The 23138-nt window shown below is 36.3% G+C and overlaps 1 protein-coding gene across 1 annotated transcript; it reads right to left on the bottom strand.

Moving 5' to 3' along the window:
* Positions 1-348: 348 nt before the first annotated feature.
* Positions 349-23138, bottom strand: TMEM50B (transmembrane protein 50B). The gene is made up of 6 exons (XM_006886751.1): positions 23001-23138; positions 20356-20468; positions 16622-16689; positions 9259-9351; positions 3893-3950; positions 349-722 (listed from the first exon to the last, which is right to left on the bottom strand). The coding sequence occupies exons 1-6, from the start codon at positions 23097-23099 to the stop codon at positions 677-679; spliced, it is 477 nt and encodes a 158-aa protein (XP_006886813.1). The 5' UTR covers positions 23100-23138; the 3' UTR covers positions 349-676.

Genomic DNA, 23138 nt, shown 5'->3' with positions numbered 1-23138 from the left:
CTGAGCTGGTTTTTAAAAATAAATGCTGTCAAGCTGCCTGACAGTCTTTATACATGAACCTTTTAAAATTCTGTGGATCATGTATTATCCCAATTCAAATAAAGTCATATCAGAGGAGCTGTTTCTAAATTAAGCTTTCAAACTAGTCCTTTAGGCATTTAAAAAATCTTCATATAAAAAATTCACTCTTCTTTAATCACAAGAACGAACTTTTTTCCCCTTTAAGAAAAATCTCATATTTAAAGCCAAAATGAATTACACCCTGCTGAAATGCCTTTTCATGGTTCTGTGCGTCTTTCAAATACACGGAGCTCTATTTTCCACACTTTTTCAGAAATAAGATATATTAAAGTAGTTAATTGTAAAATAACATGATGATACAACCGTGGCTCAGGGAACAGCTCAAGCTTTAAGTTTTCAGGAATAAAAAATTGCTACTCCATCTACATCCAATATATACATATATAGTTCTATATTATGTACATATTAACAATCTATTCATGAAAAAAAGACAAATTTCATAAAATTATTTCAAAACTCAAAGCAAAAAAAAACTGTAGAGAAAGGAAACAATATACAATCTATTCCATTTGGCAATGTGTAAATTATATTTAAAGATAAAAACTTATCTACAAATAGAATACTACAAAAAGAAAATGTGATATAAGAAGTTATCTCAGGACCATAGCTCCTCAGTTCTTCCAAATTTGTATATCAGAGTGCTAGAAAAAGAAAGATGAAAACATCATGAGAAAAATAAATATGAAACAAGGCAACACAGAACTTATTCTCTAAATATACTTTGATACCAATACCTTTGTATCAATTTCTAAAATGAAAGATTATGTGGTTGTTGATCTGAATTCACATATTTTGTAAAGCAGTGTGTCTGAGCTTAGTGAAGTACTCTTCCTTAAAGCCTGGGAAGGTATTACATAGCAAATCCAGAAAGAAAATGGCATTTCCACAGGAGTAAAGGGCATCAGGGTCATTTTCCATCTCTAGGTTCCATCATATCTGACATACAATAACAGAAACATCCTAAACAGAACAGGTCGCAATTACGTTTAAGTAATTTAAATTTATTTGCACAAATAGATAACAGATCAGGAATTTGAACCCCAACAAGCTGTAAATTCAGTGCTTTTTCTTCTCAGTATCAAGAGATCCACCTCTCCACCTACTTAGCTACTCACTGAGCTTAGCCTTCAGCAGAACAGCACAGGAGGCAAAAACAATTTTCCCCCAAATAATTATTTTTAATTATTTGAGTAAAGGTTTGCAACTCATAGTGATTTTTTATACAAGACAACTTTTTATACCAGTTTAGTTTATCATTAAAAACGTCAATCACACAAAACACTGAAAAAATTCTTCATATACCTTTCTTAAATAGTCAGATCAGATCACACTGCAAATTCTCTGTTCATTTAACAAATAATTACTGTATACTAAATACTGACTATGCACCAGACACATGGCTAAGGACTGGGACTGACACTGTGAGTCAAACAGTCCTATCTGTCCATTAATGGAAGCTAAAAATCTAATGAGGACGGTAATTCAACATATAATTCCAGGTGCAAAATTAATGCTATAAAGGAAAGGTTATAGGGACCATGCAGTTGAAATACAAAGACATCATTTAGAAATGTCAAGATTATTTTACTGATGTATCAGCGATTCTAAGAGTGAGAGTTACCTCAGCAAAGCAGGGGGTGAGGGTGGGAAGACCAGATACATTGGGTTCATGAGGTGAGCTAGAAACATGTTGAGTGTACTGAATTTAACATGCTTACCATCTAGGGAGCTAGATATGGCTTAGCCCTGGAGATAAGACTGTGTGACTAAAAGTCACACAGACAATAACTGAAGTTCTAAGCATAAATAAAAACAGCTCACTAAGATAAACAACCATGAGAAAAGGGGGTGGTCTAGAACTAAGCCTTAAGAAACTTTAAAAGTTAGAAGTCAATGATGGAAGATAAATGGACAAAGAAACAGAGGAAAAGAGGCCACACCACAGTGTAGGGCACCCAAGTACTTAGAAAAGGTCCAGGAAAAAAGAAACCCACAAATTGGCCTAATTACCTGTCAGCCTTTGATGTTAGCTCCCTTTTTTTTAAAAAAAAAAAAGTACCTGATTATTTTTTTTTTTTAAGTACAGACTATAGAAGCTGCAGTTTGGGTTCAACTGTCAGTTCTGCATTCACTAGCTGGTGATCTCTAAGTAAGTTTGGAGCCTTATTTTTCTCAACTATAGAATGAGAATAGTAATTGATAAATGTATTTAAGATCATTACATGTAAATGAAAAGATAACATATAGAAAGCAGACAGTTGAGGCCCTCACATGTAACAAGACTCCTATTTAGCAGGCTCATGAGTGGCTATCTATAATAGCAAGATTTTTATCTTTTGGAAAAAAAGTTCTATCCATTCTAATCAATTCTTGAGATTTTTAAAAGTGTTCTGTGTATATATTGTTCTCACAATAAAGATAAGACAATTGTAAATGTGGCTTTGGTTTTGGCTTTTAACCACACAGCTGGGGGGAGGATCCTGTCAAGGGATTTGGACAGCTTGCTATTAATTTAAATAAGATAAAATGGGTGTTTGAGCTGAAGGCTGAATCGGCCCTGGTGGGGCTGTGTCTGAGTAAAAACTGCTATCATGCCCCCTGTCACACAGAGGCTGAGAGATCATGACATAAACCTTGTCTGTCAGAATATGAAGCGTCTACCAGATGTATGGATGAAAATAACAATCACAAGAAAATGTGTTCCACTCAGTTCTTTTTTAAGACAGAACTGAGTGAAGCAACCTATACCCACAGAAGCAGAAAGTGAAAAATATCTTGGGAGCAATGGGGGAAATGAAATATTGAATGTTTATACTAAAATTATTTATATGATTGGGTATTATGGTCATGACAAGAGTCCAGAATGAGGGCTGCATAGTGGAGTGTACTGGGGGGGGTAGATTGTATACCAATGGGGTAGGCAGGGAGAAAAATATAACAATGAATGAATAGAAATCTAAAATCTCCGTAAACGTTCATAAAAATTAATTTTTTTAAAAAAAGATAAATGGCAATTTTTGAGTGGAAACATGCAAATAAGGTGGGTAGATTACTAACAAGGGCACTGGTCAGTTTTATCACCCACCAGGCTTAAATTCAGAAGCAGAAAAGGGGAATCTCACCACCATCAAGAAAATGAAGCAGGGAATATAGCATATCCTTTGAGGCCAGAATTTTCTGTTAAGACAGATCAAGACTGAAACACTACAGAAGCAGAAGAGAAGGAAGAGAATCAGAGACTCATGTAAGAGACAGCTGAACCAGACCTGCCATTCCATGAGCCAGAGCTAAAAGCTTTCACCTTGTCTTACTGATAGGGCATATGCGCGTGCGTGTGTGCGCGCGCGCGCACACACACACACACACACACAAAATTAGCAAAACTTAAAAGGCTTTGTGGCACTGTTTTAAAGCCTTAAACCTGACATAAGATGGAGATCTGCCTAGAAGGATGTCTGAGAAGCAGCTGTCTTGACCGAAGGATTGTATTTTGAGTCTTTCCAACCTGAATGGTAATTTACTTCCCTAATAAAATCCATAATGTGGAGTAAGATCATTTTAACATATAAGCAAACCTACCAAGGGAGTATAGAGAGTCATGGGGGAACAACTGTGGCTGGAAATGGCAGAAAAAGGTATGGGAGTTTGAGGAGCAGGTCTGACATAGGCATTGGTTCTGTAACATTGATGAAGATTCTTCCCCTCTGTAGAGTTAGTGGACTTCAGATGTCATTGTGTAAACACCAGACACACAGTTTTTACAGCACATCTATAAGTGGTATAGGTATGCTTGATAAATTAGTCAACTTACCTAAAAAATATAAGTGCATTCTGAAAAAACACAGCTAGTCCTGGATAAACATCCGTATCTGTATACGCATAAAATTTAAAATAGATTAGATTATTATAGGCAAATGACAATAACGAAGTATTTGAGCCATTCAAAATTATGTACTTTATATATTACAAAGGAAAATTTGTTGTTAAAGTGCTTAGCTGCTAGCCAAAAGGTCAGTGGTCAAATCCACTAGCTATTCCATAGGAGAAGATCTGGCTGTCTGCTTCCAGAAACTGGCCTATGTTTACTGCTGTGTTCAAAACAGCAAAGAGATGGAAGCAACCCAATGTTTATCAACAAAATGGATAGAGAGTCTGTGGTATATACACACAATGGAATACTATACAAAATGGTGACTGTGGAGGACATTATACTGAGTGAAATATCTCAGTCACAAAAGGACAAATACTACATAATGCCACTGTTGTAAAACAGAACTGACATGGGGATTGGGGGAAACTAAGAAGGATAAATAATGTACACTGCATTGAAACAGATGAAGGAAAGAACTGTTTAAAAGGAATATATGATTATGGATTATTTGCATGACAACAGTCCAGAACAAGAGTTGCATAGCAAAGTGGACTGGGGGCAGGGTGGGGAGGAAATTGTGCAACAATGAAAGATTTTTTTTTTCAAAGAGAAAAGCGAACTGGGGGAATGGGTAAGGAGGAAAATGTGCAACAGTAATTCATTCTCACACTGTGGGGTCGTACTGTTATAATGCACACATAACAGATGATCAAGGTGAAAGAAATGTATACACGAAAGAAACAATGAACCTGTCAAGGCTGTTGCTTTTTACCCAGAAGGCAACTATTTTTCCTAAGATCATACATTTACTCAGTGATAAAGATTCAAACTTAGGGGTCTGGGTTCAAAGCTGGAGATATTAATCATGTTGCCATACTGTTTGCTATATTATCAAAAGCTAAGTTAAACGAGTTTCTTTATCCTACCCAGTATATTTAAATCAGTATTTGTAGTTTTATAAAAGGTAATTATTCACGGAAATTTAAACCATTTCCAGTTTTCTCTTTTCTTATGAAGATTCTTAACCACTGGCACCAGGATGGATTGAGTGAAAAGTATATATGATGAACTGTAATAATAGACCCATTGTTGTTATGTGCCACTGAGTAGCTTGCAATTCATAGCAACCTATTGTAGTTACTTTAAATAACAAAAAACCTGGTAAGTTCATTGTTTCTTATCTATAGGAAAAGTACCTGTAATTTTAAAAAAATAGTTTGCAATCCAAATTAATAACTCAGTTTACTTGTTATTCTTGAAACCATTATCAAATTAAAAAAAATTATGGGATAGATTTTTGAGCCTGGGAAAAAATTAATTTAGAAAGTATATTTTAGGGACTGTGAGCCAGTGGACAATAGCCTTTATTTTTCCTCAGATATTTGTACATTTGTGGTTTTGAGAGAATGACTGTAAGATTTTCTTACTTTGAATTAATTGTAGATTTTTAACAGCTAATGAATAAAACTATAGTTACTAGTAATTATAATAGTCTTTTTAGTACTATTTATTTATAGTACTATAGTTACTATTTTATAGCCCCAAACTCAACAGACTACATTAATTCTACCTTTTGTAACAGTTATCACTCTACAATGTGAGAATGAAGTGACTATGTATAGTATTTAGAATAGTAACTAGCCCATAAACGTTACATAAGAATAGCTGCTATTAATAGTAATATAATAGTAATATGGATCATAATAACTTAAGGATAACATTGAGAATTCTGGAATACATATGTTGCCAAACTGTTTGCTATAATATCAAAACTGTGCTCATGTGGAACCTGCACATGAATCAGGCAGCAGTCATTCAAACAGAACCAGGAGATACTGCATGGTTTAAAATGTATAAAGGTGTGTGTCAAGGCTGTACCTTTTCACCACGCCTATTCAATCTGTATCCTGAGCAAATAATGAGAAGCTGAACTATATAAAGAAGAATGTGGCAACAAAAATGAAGAATGTGGCACTAAAAACCTGCATTATGAAGATATCACCACCTTGCATAGCTTTCAGTATGGATTATATCTTTTTATATATTTATATAAATATAAAAATAAAAATAAAATTCTCCCCATTGGACCAAAAATAAATAAATACAAGTTTGAAGTTGTCAAGGCTTTAATTTTCCTTGAATCCACAATTAACACCCATGGAAAGAGCAGTCAAGAAATCAAAAGTTAGGTCACACAGGGCAAAATCTATTGTCAAGGACTCTTTAATGTGCTAAAGCATCAGGGGCACCTGACTCAAGGCATGGTATTTTCAATTGTTTCATATGCTTATGATATTTAGACAATGAAAAAGAAAAACCAAAGAAGAAATGCCTTTAAACTGTGGTCCTATTAAAGAATATTGATTATGACTGCCAAAAGAATAAACAAAGGTATTCTTAGAGAGGATGGTGAGACTTCATGTCACACACTTTGGGCATGTTATTGGGGTGGGGGTGCTGTCTTTGGAAATGATGTCCTGCTTGGAAACGCAGAGCATCAGTAAGGAGACAAAGGCCACCAATGAGATGGAATGACACAGTTAATGCAACACTGGGCTTAAACACGGAGCAGAGGATTGAATGGTTTTGATAGAGTCACAATGAGTCAACTCAATAGCACCTACCAACAATTATTAACAGCCAAAACAATATGTAAAGGATTTGAAAATGTGTTCAAAATGCCCTCTGAAGTAAAAGCCCACTTGCTTTACCACAAAAATAAAGAGTAACACTGTAGAAATTAGATCCACAATGGAGAAACTGTTCAATATGATGTAGTTGCTTGAAAAATTAAAAAACAACCAATGAGGTCATAATGTTGGCAAACATTTTTCATTATGTTGTTGCTGTTATATGCTTTTGAGTCAATTGAGACTCACAGCAACCCTAGGTACAACAGCCCTGAATTCTGCTCTGTCCTGTGCCAAGCTTATTGTCTCTGATGCACTTATCCTCATTACCCCCGTTACTGAATTAATCCATCTGATCAAGGGTCCTCCTCTCTTGTGTTGTCTCTCCAACTTTCCAAGCATGATGTCCCTCTCCAAGGACTGGTTTCGCCTTGCAATATGCCCAAAGTATGTCATACAAAGCCTCAGAATCCTTGCCTTCAAGGAGCAGCCTGGTCTCACCCTCTCTAGGAAGAACCTGTTTGTTCTCCTAGCAGTCCATGGTATATTCAATACTCTTCTCCAGCGCCACAACTCAAAGGCTTTAGTTCTCTTTCTATCATCCCTAGTTCTAGTCCAGCTTTCTGACACATAGCAAGTAATTGCCTGGATCAGGTGCACCTTACTTTCCAGACTGACATCATAGCTCTTTAGTACTCTGGAGAAGCCTCTGAAAGCAGACTTTCCCAATGCAATTTGTCTCCTGATTTCCTGGTTGCTGGTACCAAGAGTGTTGATTGTGGAGGCAAGCAAACTAAAGTTGTTAACAATCTCTATCTCTTCACTATCTGTCATGATGCTGCCAATCAGCCCAGTGGTGAGAATCCTTGTTTTCTTGATGTTGAGCTTCAATCCATATTAGAAACTGAAATTTCATATGCTGCTTCAAGCAACTCATCAAATCATCTGAGAAAATAATTAATAACAATCCTCCTTTCACATAATCAGTGATCAAATGAGTTTAAAATGTACTTCCCTAAATAATTTTATTTCTATGAAACAGACAAATTTACATGGCCAGAAAGTACATCAGTGATTGCCTAGAGATGGGGAGTTGGAAGGAAATGGGAACAACTGCTAATAGGTATAGATAGGCTTTCTTTTTAGAAAGACAAAAATAGTTTAGAACTGGATTGCAATAAGGGTTGCACAATTCTGTAAATATACCAAAAGCTACTGAATTTTATACAGGTGAGCTATGTGGCATGTAAATTATATCTTAATAAAGCTATTTTTAAAAAGTACCTTCCTTCAGGTAAATGTCATACTAGAATTATACATTCAATTGATATTTTTAATAAGATAACAATTTCTGCTATATTTGCCCATATATTAATGAACTACTTTCCACGGAAGGCAGGCAGTTTGAACCTACCATCTGTTCCTCAGGAGAAAGATGCGTAATCACCTCTCACGAAATCTACTGCCTCTGAAAACCTGCTGGAGGGTCAGCTATGAATCAGTTTTGACTTGACAGCACACAAGAACAGTAACGACTGCCCTTGTCCTCGGATATATTTTGTGCCAAAGTGAAAGATAAATGGAAGTTGAAGGCATTCCATAAAGCTTCCACTGATTAACCTACGAAACGTAATTAAATCCTGTCAAAGGTACTCAAAGGTCAGCCACTACATGACAAGAAAGCTAAGCAAAGAAGGTTAACAAAGAGATGTCAGAGGAAAAGCTTCAGAGGACAAATAAACTACGTAATTTGAGACAGAACCCTTCCTGTATCTGGCCTAACAGAAGAGAGCCTAAAACGATGGCGTTCTGATGATTTCAAAGACATCTAGCTGAGGTGAGGCTCATTTCAACACCACTTGAGATAAAAAATGGTAGTGTCAGGCACAGCCAGGAAACTCAGGGTGGTGTTAATTCTGCTTCAGTTCTTTCTGTATCAAGACATACACTACAAATCTTTAAGCCTGCCTTAAAAAAATTCTTGTTCCTGTGTCTGAAAAATTACAGGCTGGGATTATGGGGGGGGTGGGAATTACAGTGAAAGCCTAGGTCAAAAGAAAGATATCCAGGTCCACAATACTTCTGCAAAAATCCATACAGCAGGGATTCAAAATTCAAAATTTTTTAGACTTATAAATGGTAACACAGAACATATATATTATAGAGCATATCGAGCTGACTCGAGGCCAGCATCTCATAAGTGTAGCAGTATTCCTGCAATAAAATATTTAAATACTTACAATAAATGGAATAAAGAATATAATTAGCCCTATGTAGTAGCTCAGGAAAGATTCTGGAACCAAAGCGGCTGTGAAAAACTTGGTTTTAAGAGCTGTATGGAATCTGGATTTATGACTATGGACTTGTACTGATTTCTCACTTTGACTACTCTAACCCCCAACAATACGAGTTTCTATTATAAGAGTGTGGCTGTCCAAAGAAAGGAAGGAAATTACCAATTCCAGAAAGGCAGATAGTGACACAATTTCACCAGTGGCTTGATTTCCAGCAGGTGTATCCGGCCCTAACCTACCTGGAAGCCAGTTGTTTTAATAAACAGATACATAACAGACAAACAAGCACCAAATGTTAATTCCGGAATAATTAACAGACTGGTCAACTACAAAAGACCTATTTGAATCTTTCCCACCAAATAACAGAGGAATCAGTACTTACTTTGGGTAACATATGCACCAAAAAGAATCCACATGGAAGCAATAAGTGACCCAAACATCAGCATGAAGCCAATGAAAAGCCAAACGCGAGCACCTGTGGAGAAAACAGACTCGATGACTGTTCTTGCTTTTTACACTTCTATTAACGTCCTAGAGGAGCTGTGGAGGCATAGTCTGTAGCATGCTGTCACTGCTAACCAAAGGCCAAGAGTCTCCAGGAGTCTGAATTCCCCAGCATCTTTTAGGTAGAAAGATGGGCTCTCTTGATAAAATTTAGTCTTGGAAATTTACAGAGGGATTTACCTGACAGTATTTTCAAGGCTGTAATCTTTACAAAGGCAGACTGCCACATCTTTCTCCTGTGTCCACTCAATGACAGTGAGTGAATAATAATGTCTTAAAAATACGTCACAACTAGAAACACTTAACCTAATATGTATTATGCATACCAAAGAGAAGCACATATTTATATGCATCTATTGGAACGGTTGATTGATGACCTTTAAAAACTGAAGTGGTTAAGTCATACTATGGAAAGGAAAACATTTCAAGTGGTAAAATAAATACTTGAGCAAGTAAGTCAGTAAATTTACTAGTAATTATTTTATTAAATCAATTAAACTCTTTTTATTATAATAAACCTAAAAAAAACATATTTGGAGGAGTAAAACTCTAAAAAAAGAAAATTTTCATATACTTGTATTTGAAAATTTCCTGTATCCAACTAGTTAAAGCCCCTATGGCTAAAAGCTAAAACTTAAGAATTCTAATATTCATGCTATTAATAATACCCACTGTTTTGAGTAGACTTTAACTGAGAGCAATTGAAAGGATGGGGCAGACGTGCCACATAGATTTCCAAGGCTATACTCTTTACAGAAGCTGACTGCCTAATCTTTCCTCCTGTGGAGCAGCTAATGAGTTTGAACCACCACCCTTGGATAAGCAGTCAAGCCTTTCATCACTGTTAGGGCAAACAATATGACTATGGAGGATCGTACGGGGGATTATTCAAGACAAACTTTACAACTGTTAGCATTGACTACACTGGTCATATCCATGAAACTTTAAAAAAAAAATCTGTGGTCAGGACTTAACCAATCATTAATAACAAAGATGTTACATTATCTAGGAAGTGAACCATTATTTATACCAGTTCTTTTAAAGGAAAGCATTACAGAATTTTTATTCTCTTTCTGTATTATTCACCACCAGGATGAATTCAGAGAACTAAGTATGCTTTATCAAAGAAACTGCTCAGTTAAAAGGAGGAAATATATTTTTTTCACAGAAGGTTCTTTGGTGGCCTAATGGTAATGAGTTGCAATGTCAACAAAAAAACAAGCAGTTCAAGTCCACCAGCTGCTCCTCAGGAGAATTATGGGCAATTTCCTCCTATGCAATTTATAGCCTCTGAAAACCCACTGGACAGTCTGCTAGGAATTGGTTCCTATTGATACATAACATCATCAACAACACACAGAAAAAAGAAACTTCAAATACATAAGTATAAACATTCCCGCTTCTAAACAACATTAAGCTTCTAAAAAATCACACAATTATGCAATATGGTACAAAAAACTATATTCTTCAGGAGCTAAATTCAGGCTCTTCTGGTTGAGGCAGCCAACCTGTAGAACATAACCAGAGTTATCTCTTCCACACTCTACTGTAAGGAATCATGGAAACTCAATACAGTAATCAACTGGACATATCAGCTAATTTAACATACTGTTAAATAAACTTAGGCTAACACTTGTGCTAGACTTGCTCACAGGTATACTCACAGTCCATCTTCCTGTAAGGGAACAGAGCTCCGGTAAGTGAAAACAAATGCAAGCAAACTTCCTTAGCAGAAAATTAAATGTGCCTCACTTGCAGTTGTTCTTTTATTGAGTCAACAGATTAACATATTTTAGACACTAGATATGTAGGAAGAAATGATCAAAGCTCAGCATGGTTAGAACAGCTGATACTTGAGAGGAGTCCTCTAGATAGCCTTAATTTTAATACAGTATCAAACAGATGTATGAAAATATGCAGTGATGTTTTTAGCTCCTTAGAGAAAGAAATCCTCTAAACTAATTCACCCACAGCTTTTATTCAAAAAGTTATCAAAATGCCTTGTAATTATTTTCTACCATGTCCTTAACACAAGGACACAGATATAAAATTTTCTAATACATATTATTAAGAAAAAAAATTTCTCTTGACAAATGATTATGCTTTGGTTTAGCAAAAAATAAATACTGTAACATTTTCCCTTTTTTCTGCTTTGGCAACTCAATGGCACATAACAACAACAAAAGGAAACTCAGAGCTAACAAATAAGAGCATCCATCTTACCCTTGATTCTAAATACAATAATCTTCTTTGCCTACTTCCTGATTCTGTTGCGGACCTAATGAAGACAAGAGAAAACATAAGATGCTGTGGTGGCCTAGTCTGTAGGGCTTTCTGCTGATAACCCAAGGACCAGGTGTCTCTGGTGGTCACAATCCACAGCCATTCCTCAGAATAAAGATGGGCAATATACCTCCGTGTAATTTACAACCACAGAAACCCAATGGAGAGTCAATTATGATTTGGAACCAGATAGCAGGAAGAACAGAAGAGTATAATGTTAAAAGGCACTGAGCTTTAGAGATACAGATTTAAGACAATCCCTAGTACCACTTTGAAGCCAAAAACTGAATTAAAAAAAACCAAACACTTCTATAAAAAATTGTAACAGCAGTACAATCCATAACAATGTCTAATAAATTATCTTCTCGTTATACAGAACATCTACACTTGCAAATACATGTTACTTCCTCATTCACTATCTTACTTACGGCACTGCCTGCTGAGACTAGGGCACATGCTACATAAAAAAACTGAACACATGTTTATTATGCAAGCACACACATGCACACATATACTGCGCATTTTTAATTTAGATTCACCTGTCAGACATCACCTCCCCCTATGCTTTCTAACTCCATACAGATCCCAAGAGAATGAGGTGATAAAACTTAAATCAGTCCTTAGAGAGTATCGGAAAGAAGGGGGGGGAGGGAGAGTTTAGGTAACTGTGTAACAGTAAATGAATTTTTTTAAATAAGTGAACTGGGGGAGGGGGGTGAGAGGGAGAGAGGGTAAAATGTGCAACAAGGAATGAATGAATGAAAATCTAACTTCTCTAAACTTTCATTAAAATAACAAAATAACATTTTATTTTAAAAAAGAAACACAAGCTAAGTTCTTTAAAGCTTCTTTAATGGGTTTAAAATGTTATGGTGGTTTCATCTACAGGAAACCCTAGGAAAGGCAAAATTATTATGATAGCACACAAAAAGTAGAAGGTAGATTTAAAAAGGATTAACTACAAAGGGGAACAAGGGAACTTTAAGGAGTTATAGAAATGTCCCATGTCAAGATTGTGGAAGTTTTCCCCACTATCCTGCTTCTTGTTGTATACCATCAAGTTGGAACCAACCAAAAAAAAAAAAAAAGTTGGAACCAACCTACAGCTAACCCTCCAGTGAATTTTCAGAGACAGTAAATCACACAAGAGTTGACTGTTCATCTTTCTCTCACGAAGCAGTTGGTGGATTCAAACCACTCACCTTTTGTGTTGGCAGTGTGATTCCTCACTACTAAACCACCCCTTGTGACTTTAGACTAGTTACTTAAGCACTCCATAACTTAGTTACTCTAAAATGTGACACTAAGAATCCTAATTTCATATGACTGACATGATGATTGCATGAACTAATAGATGTAAAGCACTCAGGACTAGGCACACACTATGCATTCTTTAACTATATATTTCTTACTCATCCATCAAAATTCTTCGACCCAAAATTATTTTTATTCTCTAAAGTAACCGCAAGTTACTTTCATCATTGCATGAAGGCTGGAAATACAAATTCCAGTCCTATGCCGTTTACTTAAGAGTACTAAAATTCCACAGGCAAATCATCCTTGACTTTTAAAAGAATGGTGACAATCTTAGTAAAAGAAAAATGTTAATGACTATTCTATCACAAGACAAACAACTCAATCACAAAATGGACACAGGATATGAACAGACACTTTACCAAAGAAGACATTCAAATGGCGAACAAACACATGAAGAAATGTTCAAAATCCCTAGCTCTAACTAAGAGATGAGAATCAAAACAACTATGAAATAACATCTCACCCAAGTAAGAATAGCAAAATTCAACAGAGCTGCAAACAACAAATGCTGACGAGGTTGTGGAGAAACTGAAATGTAAAATGGTGCAACCGCTGTGGAAGGTGGTGTGGTGCTTTCTCAAAAAGTTGCAAATGGAAATACTATTTGATCCAGCAATTCCACTACTGGGAATATACCCGAAAGAAAGAAAGGTACAGTTGTTCACTTGTTGTGTACCATTGTGTGAGAACTGACCCATAAAATGTAAAATGGTGCAACCACTCTGGAAGGCAGTATAGTGCTTTCTCAAAAAGTTGGAAATAGAAATACCATTTAACCCAGCAATTCCACTACTTGGAATATACCCCAAAGAGACCATAACTGCCACCCAAGAAGATATATGCACTCCCATGTTTATCACTGCTTTGTTCACAATAGCAAGGAGTTAGAAACAACTTAAGTGCCCAAGAACAAACGAACGGATAGAGACGCTGTGGTATATTCACACAATGGAATACTACAAAGCACTGAAAAACAAGGAACTCATAAAATATTATACAACATGAGTGAGTGACCCTGGAGGACACTATGCTGAGTAAAATATCTCAGTCACAAAAGGACAAATACTGCATAATGTTACTGTTATAAAACAGGACTGACATGGGGATTGGAGGGAAACTAAGAAAAAAAGGGATAAATAATATACACTGCCTTGAAACAGATGAGGGAAAGAACTGTTTAAAAGGAATATATGACTATGTATTATTTGCATGACAACAGTCCAGCATAAGAGCTGCATAATAGCAAAGTGAACTTGGGGTGGGGGAGGAAATTGTGCAACAATGAAAGAATTTTTTTCCCCCAAAGATAAAAGCAAATTGGGCGGGGTGAGGAAAATGGCAACAATAAATTAATGGAAATCCAAGTTCTCTATAAACTTTCGCTGAAATCTCAGTTAAAACAAAAAATGTTGATGATAATTCAAAAGCAAAAATAATTTGTATGCAGACAAACAACATGCTCCTTCTAGATGCTTTTGTGGCAGGCTCTAAGTGATTACTTAATTGATCAGAACTGAATGTTTAATACACCATGGTACTGGGTTTGATCTTGGGTGGGGAATTCATTGTGATCCATTATCTCTCAAATATTATTCAGAATTCAGAGTTCAGGATAAGAATAAACCCCTCAAGAACCCAGAAATGAACCCATTTATTATGTTCAACTGATATTCAAAAGGGAAACAAAGCCTATCAAGTGGGGAAATGATAACCTATTCAACAAATGTTGCTGGCAAAACTGGACTGCCAGCTGCAGAAAGCTGAATCAGGATCCACACCTTTCACCACAAACAAAAATCAACTCAAAGTAGATCAAAGACCTAGAGATAAAGCTCAAAACCATAAAGACCCTAAGAGACAAAGTGGGACCAAGCACAGAAGGCTTACCCTATGGTATCAAGAGGCTGACAAATTCAGCCAGAAATATACAACCAGAAGAGGATAAAATTGATGCATGAGATCTTCTAAAGATTAAATCCCTGTGTACATCAAAAACTTTTTCCAACAGGGAGAAAAGAAAACTGGCAAAAAAACATTTGGCAATACCATCTCAGACAGGGGTCTCATAAGTTTACAGAATACTACTGGGGTTCATAAGAAAAAGACTGATAACCCAATTACAAAATGGGCAAAAGACAGGGAAACACTTTTCACAGAGGAAGACATATATGGCCAACAGACACATAAAGAAATGCTCAAAATCACTGGCAATAAGAGACAAATCAAAACCACAAAGAGATATCATCTCACCCCAGGAATAGTGGCAAAGTTTAAAAAGACAGCAAACATTAAATGTTGGAGAGGATGTGGAGAGATAGGCACTTTCATACACTCTTGGTGGGATTGGAAAATGGTACAACCACTCTGGATGACAGTTTGGCACTTCCTCAAAAAGCTGAACACAGAAATTCCATATGATCCAGCTATTCCACTGCTAAAATATACATTGAGAAAACTGGAACTGAGACACAACAGACATCTGTGCACCAATGTTCATAGCAGCATTATTCACCATCACAAGAACATGGAACTAGCCCAAATATCCAACCATAATCAAATGGACTGAGAAACTGGTACATTCACATGATGGACTATGTAGCACTCAGGAGCAACATTTTCAAAAATTATGACATAACTTGGGAGGGGCTGGAGAGCAACATGCTGAATGAACTAAGTCTTATAAGGACAAATTCTACAGAAGCCCATTACTGTAGAAATAGAAAGTTAAATAGTAAAACGTGTATGAGGATCCATTAGGGGAAGGGTGGGAGCAGAGGGGTGAAGATGGGCACGGGGTATATCATAGGGTTACACAACTTGATGGATGGGGGGAAGGGAGGGTAAAGGAAATGGGAAAGATCCAGGGGAGATCTGGGAAGACAGGGTAATTAATAGCAGGCATAGTTCAGTGGTGATTAATTTTATAAAACATAATTAATAGGAATGATTGTACAAAATACAATGTGAATTAAGAATAGTGTGAAACACAATGTATATAACTTTGTAAGCAAACAAATATAAAATAAAAATTAAAAACTAAAAAAAGAATAAACCCCTCATTAGACACTGGAAAAATGTATAATCAAGATCCACTGAATCTGCCTCGTAACAGTTTATTTATTTAACACACAGGGCAGTGGTAGCTGAAGAGTAAAATCCTTGACTTCTATGTGGAAGGCCAGGATTGATTCCTGGGCAATGAACCTCATGTACAGACACCACCCACTCACCTGTGGGTGAAGGCTTGTGTGGAACTTCTAGACTAAACTAGACTAAGAAGAAAGGCCTGGCAATCTACTGATGATAAATCAGTCAATGAAAATCCTACAGATCACAACAGTCTGATGATTTTCCTGTGCATGAACAGCAATGAATTGGTTGGTAGCAGCTCATTAGCAGCAGCTAATTTAACATCTATATAATATGGACAATAAAACATCACAGAAACAGTAAATACTACCAGTAGTTCTCACTTTTTAGTAATAAAAGATTTAAATAATATTAAAACATTTTTTTTCTAGGTTAACACAAAAGTCTATGCAATTAATACTACCAAACTAGACTTACTACAGAGGATTTCTTCCCCCACTAATAAACCCTATTTTTCCCCCGCATATTTTAACACTTTAAAAGGCATTTACCTGTTCTTCCTAAACAGCCGCTTTCATAGCTGTCACCTCTCACCTGAGCATTTGACACAGCATTTATCCTAGAACAAAATAAAATCAACCAATAAGTTTTCATGATGTTAAAAATGTACAGATATTTTTATATCACTTAAAAGACAAAACCAGTTACTTCTTAATAAATTATCTGAATAAATGAAAATAATCTTTTAGCTTAATAGATATCCAACTAGATAAAATGTCACACTGGCCAATGACAAACATTTTTGTTGGGATTTACTGTCGAATCAGAAACAACTCACAGCTGACCCTCCAGCCTATTTCCAGAACAAGTAAATCACATGGCAGGAGACTGTCCATTTTTCTCCCATGGAGCAACTTATAGGTCCAAACAGCATTGCTCTGAGCTGAAAGTGCGACTTCCTTACCACTTAAGATACCAGAGCTCCAATGACCAACATTATTCTCAATAGAGAAAGACTTGAGAGCATCTCTCTGGTGAACAGACAAGGATAAGGATATCCCTTATCACTATCATACACAATACTACACTGTAATACAAGGAGGCACATAAAAGGTATTCAAACTGGCAAGGCAGACGAAAATTTCTATTTACAGATATGATTCCACACATCAAGAAAACATTTGGAACTAATAAAAAAATTTCACAAAGTGGCAAGATCCAAGCTCAATATACAAGAATCAGTAGATTGCTCTACATCAACAAAGAGAATTCTGAAAAGGAAGTTGGGAAAACAATATCATTTCTAATGTTGTTATGTGTCGTCGAGTCACTTGCAACTCACAATGTCCCTATGTACAATAGCTCTGAACCCTGCTCTATCCTGAGCCAACCTTACTGTCTCCAACACACTTACCTCCCTTCCTCAGTCACTGAATCAATCCATATCAAGGGTCTTCCCCTCCTGCGCTGGCCTTCCACCCTCCCAAGCATAATTTCCCTCTCCAGGGACTGGTCCCTCCTTAAAACACGTCCAAAGTATGTCAGATGAAGCCTCAGAATTCTTGCCTCCTAAGAGCAGCCTGGTTTCACCCTCTCCAAGATAAACCTGTTTGTTCTCTTAGCAGTCTATGGTATATTTAATACTCTTCTCTAGCACCACAACTCAAAGGCATCAATAATAACCATCACAAAAGATAAAATACTTACAAAAAGGCCAACAATATTTAAAAATAAGCCTAAGCAGAGAAAGTGAAGATTTACACAAAGAAAACTATGAAACATTGCTTTAAGAAATGAAAAGATATACATCATTGAGATATAATACTCATGGACAGGAAGACATAACATATGAAAATGTCAAAGCTACCAAAAAAAAACTATAGATATAATATAATCCCAATACAGATTTTATCAAATCTATAGATTCAGATCCTTTAAGGAGATTAAAGAATCAACTACAAATTTTATATGGAAAGGAAAGAGACTGGTCTCTCTCACACAGCCCATTTCAAGACCTATGATATGGCCACACTAGTCAAAACTACAGCTTGGTGCTGGGATATAATCTACCAGCTGAATCGAAGTCAAAAACAAAGAGAAGCTTGAAGAGCAGCCCTACACAGCCATGCAGAGGCACCACTCAAACATATATTCTGTGTACACTGTGAAATCTGACTGCACGAGCTGGGCAATCTAGAGACTAACAAAGGGCCAAGAGTTGAGTTCTCAAGGTGAAAAGTGACATTTGAGGGGACTGTCAGGCCCCTTTCTAGTCATATGCTGGCTAAGCCTTGCTGCCTATGGCAGACTAACAAATTTAAAAGAAATGTGGCTTATAAATCAATTCCGTAAGCTTTCACTCAAATTACAATAAAACAATTTTTTAAAATTCTGAATGTTTACAAAATACAAAGAACATGGCTTCAAAGTACCTAGAAGGCTTCATGGGATGATGAGAAAAGTGTCATTGTCCTTCCTGGCTTTAGCAGCATAGATTACTTTGAGAGGGGTATGGTTTCAAAAAGGCTGTCTCCCCTACATCCAAAGTCTACCCTAGTTGGAGTTTATATTCACTGAGCAATGAAGTTATGTTAAGTGTGCTGGAATGATAGGGAAAAAAAATAAAGTAGCAAAAATGCTTGTAATGCATGTTACTAAAATGCCCACAGAAATTATTGAGATAAAATAGGTTTATTGCATATATTTTTCACCACAATAATTTTAGGATGTCTCTGTGGCTATTAAAAACAAAACAAAACAAACAAAAAATCAATTATCAAACACACACATAGAGCAAAAGAACAGAACTGAGACTCCAGAAGTAATCTCTGCCATGTATGAGTAGCTGAACTATGGCAAAGGGCCACAAAGTATTAAATAGGGAAAAGACAATCTCTGTGATAAGTGGTGCTAGCAAAACTGCATATCCATTAGCAGAAAAGGAAAACAAGATCTACACCTCACACCATATCAAAAACCGCAAGATAGATCAAAGATCTCAGTATAAAGCCTAAAACTATAAAAAAAAAAAAATCAAAGAGATTTCTCTAGAAAAGAGATCATCAAAGATAAAATAAGGGGAAATTAGGGGCCTTAATATATGGTTGTAAATGGATGATCAATCATAATTGAAAATGCACAAATGCATAAAATAAACTAGAATAGGACCTTCTAAGAGTTAAATTTTAAATGCATCAAGAGAGTAAAAAAAAAAAGTGAAAACTTAACCTAGAGATTGAAAAAAATATTTGGCAACAACATATGAGATTACAGAAAGCTTTAACACCTAAACAAAATGACAAAACATCCAATTTCAAAATGGACAGGGGACACAAAGAAAACATTTAACCAAAAGAGACATTCAAGTGACGAATAAATATTTGAAGAAATGCTCTCGATCATTAGCAATTACAGAGATGCAAATCAGAACAATAATGAGCTATATCCTCTCAAGCTCCCCATCCCCAGCAGTAACATCAAAGTTCAATAAGAGAGAAAACAACAGCTCATAAGGATGTGGTGAGAATGAAACTCTCATATGCTACTACTGATAGAATGGTAAAATGATGAAGCCACTATGCAAAATGGTATGGTGCTTCCTTAATTTTAAGATACCAATGATTATAAGGTGCATCCTGATAGAAACAGCAAAAATTTTAAGTCTACTTTGGAACTGATAAAATATGGTGGTGGTGATGGTGGTTGTTGTTATGTGTCGTCAAATTGCCTGCAACTCATAGTGACCTATGTACAACAGCTCTGAAGCCTGGCCTGTCCTGTTCTGCCAGTCTCACTGACTCTGACACACCTACCCTCAATGCACTAAATGCTGTATCAATCTATCTCTTCCGGGGTCTTCCTGTCCTGGGCTGTCCCTGCACCCTTCTGAACATGGTGTCCTTCTCTAAGGATCAGTTCCTCTTGGCCATATGCCCAAAGTATGTGAGATGGAGCCTCAAAATCCTAGCCTCCAAGGGAAAATTTGGGTTCAACCTCTCCAAGACAGACATATCTGTTTTCTCAGCAGTCCATAGTGTGTTCAAAACTCTTCTCCAATGCCACAACTCAAATGAACAAATATAAAAAGAGTGTCATTTTTATATATGTAAATAGATATCTAAATTCAACACTCATCCTTAATAAGACCCATATGGGTATATTTATCATCTTAAAGAAGAAGCTATCAATTACATTTTAAAAGGTATCTAAAATAGCATTGAACTTTATGGAAAATTTTTTTTTAAAAAGTTAATAACCTTGAGTTGAGAAATACACTCATACTTACATAAAAAAAGCCAATGTGGAAAATACACCACATGTGTGAAAGGCATGGTTCAACTGTTCTGGCTTAGGATACACCACTGCCGCATCAATCATTATCCACCAACCTGTAAAAAACTTGAGAAACAACCCAAATCACTTAGGATGCTAAACTCGTACTCAACACAATACTTGATCTCTAACATGTAATAGTTCTTTTTCTATCACAGAAGTGAAACAAAATACTTCCATCCTGTGTTTGGACACTAAAACAGAAAAATAAGAATCAGCTCTGGTGGCTTAGTGGTACAGAGTACTGACAACCCAACAGAGTTTGAATTCACTAGCAGCTCCATGGGAGGACAGGCAATCACCTCTTGTGCAAGTGCCTCTAAACACCTGCTGGAGGGTCAGCTATGAGTTGGTTCTGACTCAACAGTACCTAACATTTAATTTCATAGCAGATAAGCTTAGTGTGAAGTCCTGCTCTTAATTCAGGATGAAAATTTTACTATTTAGATATGGATCATCTGCTTCTTTCACCTACTCTAAGTACTTTGGGCATGCTGTTAGGAGATGTCAATCCTTATAGAACAACATTATGCTTGGAAAGGGGGAGGGTCATCATAAGAGAGAAAGATGCTCAACAAGATTAATGGATACAGTGACTGTAACAATGGGCTCAAGTATGTAGAAGATGATGAAGATGGCACAGGACAGGGCAAGATTCAGAGCCATTGTTCGCAGGGTTGCTGTGAGCTGTAGACTCAACTGCACATAACAAGTACATACAGTAGAAGCTTCCCTCTTAACTAATCTCCATTTAACCAACTCCGTGATTATTTGATGTGTTTCATTCTCTTTATAAAAAACATTCTGATTGTGCCTACAGTAAGCCAGTGTGCAGATGGCTAGGTTTCTCCTTAATATGCCTAAGCACCTTTGTTCCCACAAATGAAGGAGTTCTACACTTACCAAGAACCAGCTATACAAACCTAAAATTTAAACTTGTTCTAGTTTTTAATAATTAAAATTTAATTAGCTATTATACAAATGACTCAATCACAGCTTGTAAAATTACTGTTTCTATGTAAAATATGTTAAATAGGAGATAACCATAAAAAGAAGGAAAATATACAAACATCTATAAGAAACTGGCATGCAGATTGCTCCACAGCCATCTTTAGTTCTTGCTCTACTTTGTTTCCTACTGGACTTCAGGTACAGAATTACACACTAAAGAAAACAACAACCCTGAGTCCAAGAAATGTAACAGCGTTCCAAGATTAGAGCCTTTAGCAGCCCTGTGAAAATGGAACAGAACACAACTTTTAGCCGAACAGCAGACAGATCTTTAAAGTGGACAATAACATCAGGGAGACACTAACCAGTCAGAACACTCAACCACAGGGGATCACAGGGCAGCATGTGTCCAAGAATAAAACTCAGAAGGTGGGAAGGGAGAAGATGGATACACATAAATAAAATTATATCTAGTTAGTGGGAAGAGTGATGATAAATTGCTAGAATTATAACCAGTGTGTATATATGAATGTTTGAATGGAACACCAATTGGCTTTATGAATTTTAATTTCAAACAAACACAAACACACACACTCGCGCATGCACGTGCGCAGAAGGAAACAACAGTGGTGATGGCTATACAATATTGTGAATGTAATTCATGTCACTGAACATTAAAATAAAAACGGTTAAGATAGTAAATTTTGTTTTATGTATTCACTACGAAACTGTTTTCTTCAAAAAAGCACACTGAATTTTGCTTCAAATAATGCACAGAAGTGGTTCATGGAATAACCACTTAATTTTATAATTAGTCATGATTTGATATTTTATTAAGCTGATAATAAGGGTAAGAAGGAAGGAGGATCTTTATATTCAGTTTTTATTTATATGCTTGATATTTTCAATAATAAGAATATTAATAGAAAAACGATGGGAATTAAAAGACACTTAAGTATCCTCCACACATTTTTCTACTCACTTCCCCACAATGCTACAGTCTGGCAGCAGAGGAAGGTTTTTACTGCTGCCTACGCATCTGTTCCTGGAAGCAGGAGTGGCATTCACTTCCGAAATGGCTTGCCTCCAGAAACTCTATGTACCAACAGAGCTCAGGCTGTTCGTTCATAGGGTCGCTATGAGTCATCTACGACTCGACGGCATCAAACAACAACAACAATGCATCTGTTGGGCTGCTAACCAGAAGGACAGTGGTTTGAATCCACCAGCTATTCCACAAGAGAACTATGGGAATCGACTCAACAGCAGTGGGAGCATATATGACTCCCTGAATTTGAGGTACGACTCCCCGAATTTGAGGTCACACACATCTCAAATTCAGGGAGTCATAATCATTTTTCCTTTCATCTGAAACACTGAGGATCTTAAGGTACTTACACATATAATACTAAGTTAAAATATGCTACTAATAAATTACCATTAAAAAAGGCATAAAAGGTACAAAGTTTAAGAAACTTACAAAATCAAAAGAACTAATGCTAACTGGCTTTAATACTATCTAGAATTCTGATATTTATTTACAAAACAATGAAATAAATCATTCTGGGAGGATCAAAGGAATCAAGATTCAATTCCAGGGCAAAAAAAATGAGGCCTAAATCTCACCGATCAGGTTTTCTCACTTACCAGTATGCCTGCTACTACAGATGCCACTGCATTTCTTCTCTCACTCCAGTCAATACATTCACATTCAGGCCAGCGGAAATTGTCTAGGAAGCCCGCCATTGTTAAACTTCAAACGTTGATTTTTCATTAAATTTTTTC

The sequence above is a fragment of the Elephantulus edwardii genome, unplaced genomic scaffold (genome assembly GCF_000299155.1).
Source record: "Elephantulus edwardii isolate Elephantulus edwardi_28Jun2011 unplaced genomic scaffold, EleEdw1.0 scaffold00051, whole genome shotgun sequence".
NCBI lineage: Eukaryota > Metazoa > Chordata > Mammalia > Macroscelidea > Macroscelididae > Elephantulus > Elephantulus edwardii.
This window is presented reverse-complemented; position numbering and strand designations above follow the sequence as displayed.

Bases quoted from the DNA above. Each gene is read 5' to 3' on its own strand.
- TMEM50B (XM_006886751.1), bottom strand. From the start codon at position 23,099: ATGGCGGGCTTCCTAGACAATTTCCGCTGGCCTGAATGTGAATGTATT. The intron at 16,690-20,355 runs GTAAGTATGAGT...ATTTTGTTCTAG, and splicing joins TCCACATTGGCTTTTTTTAT to GATAAATGCTGTGTCAAATG. The intron at 3,951-9,258 runs GTAAGTACTGAT...ATGCGTATACAG, and splicing joins TGGTGCATATGTTACCCAAA to ATACGGATGTTTATCCAGGA.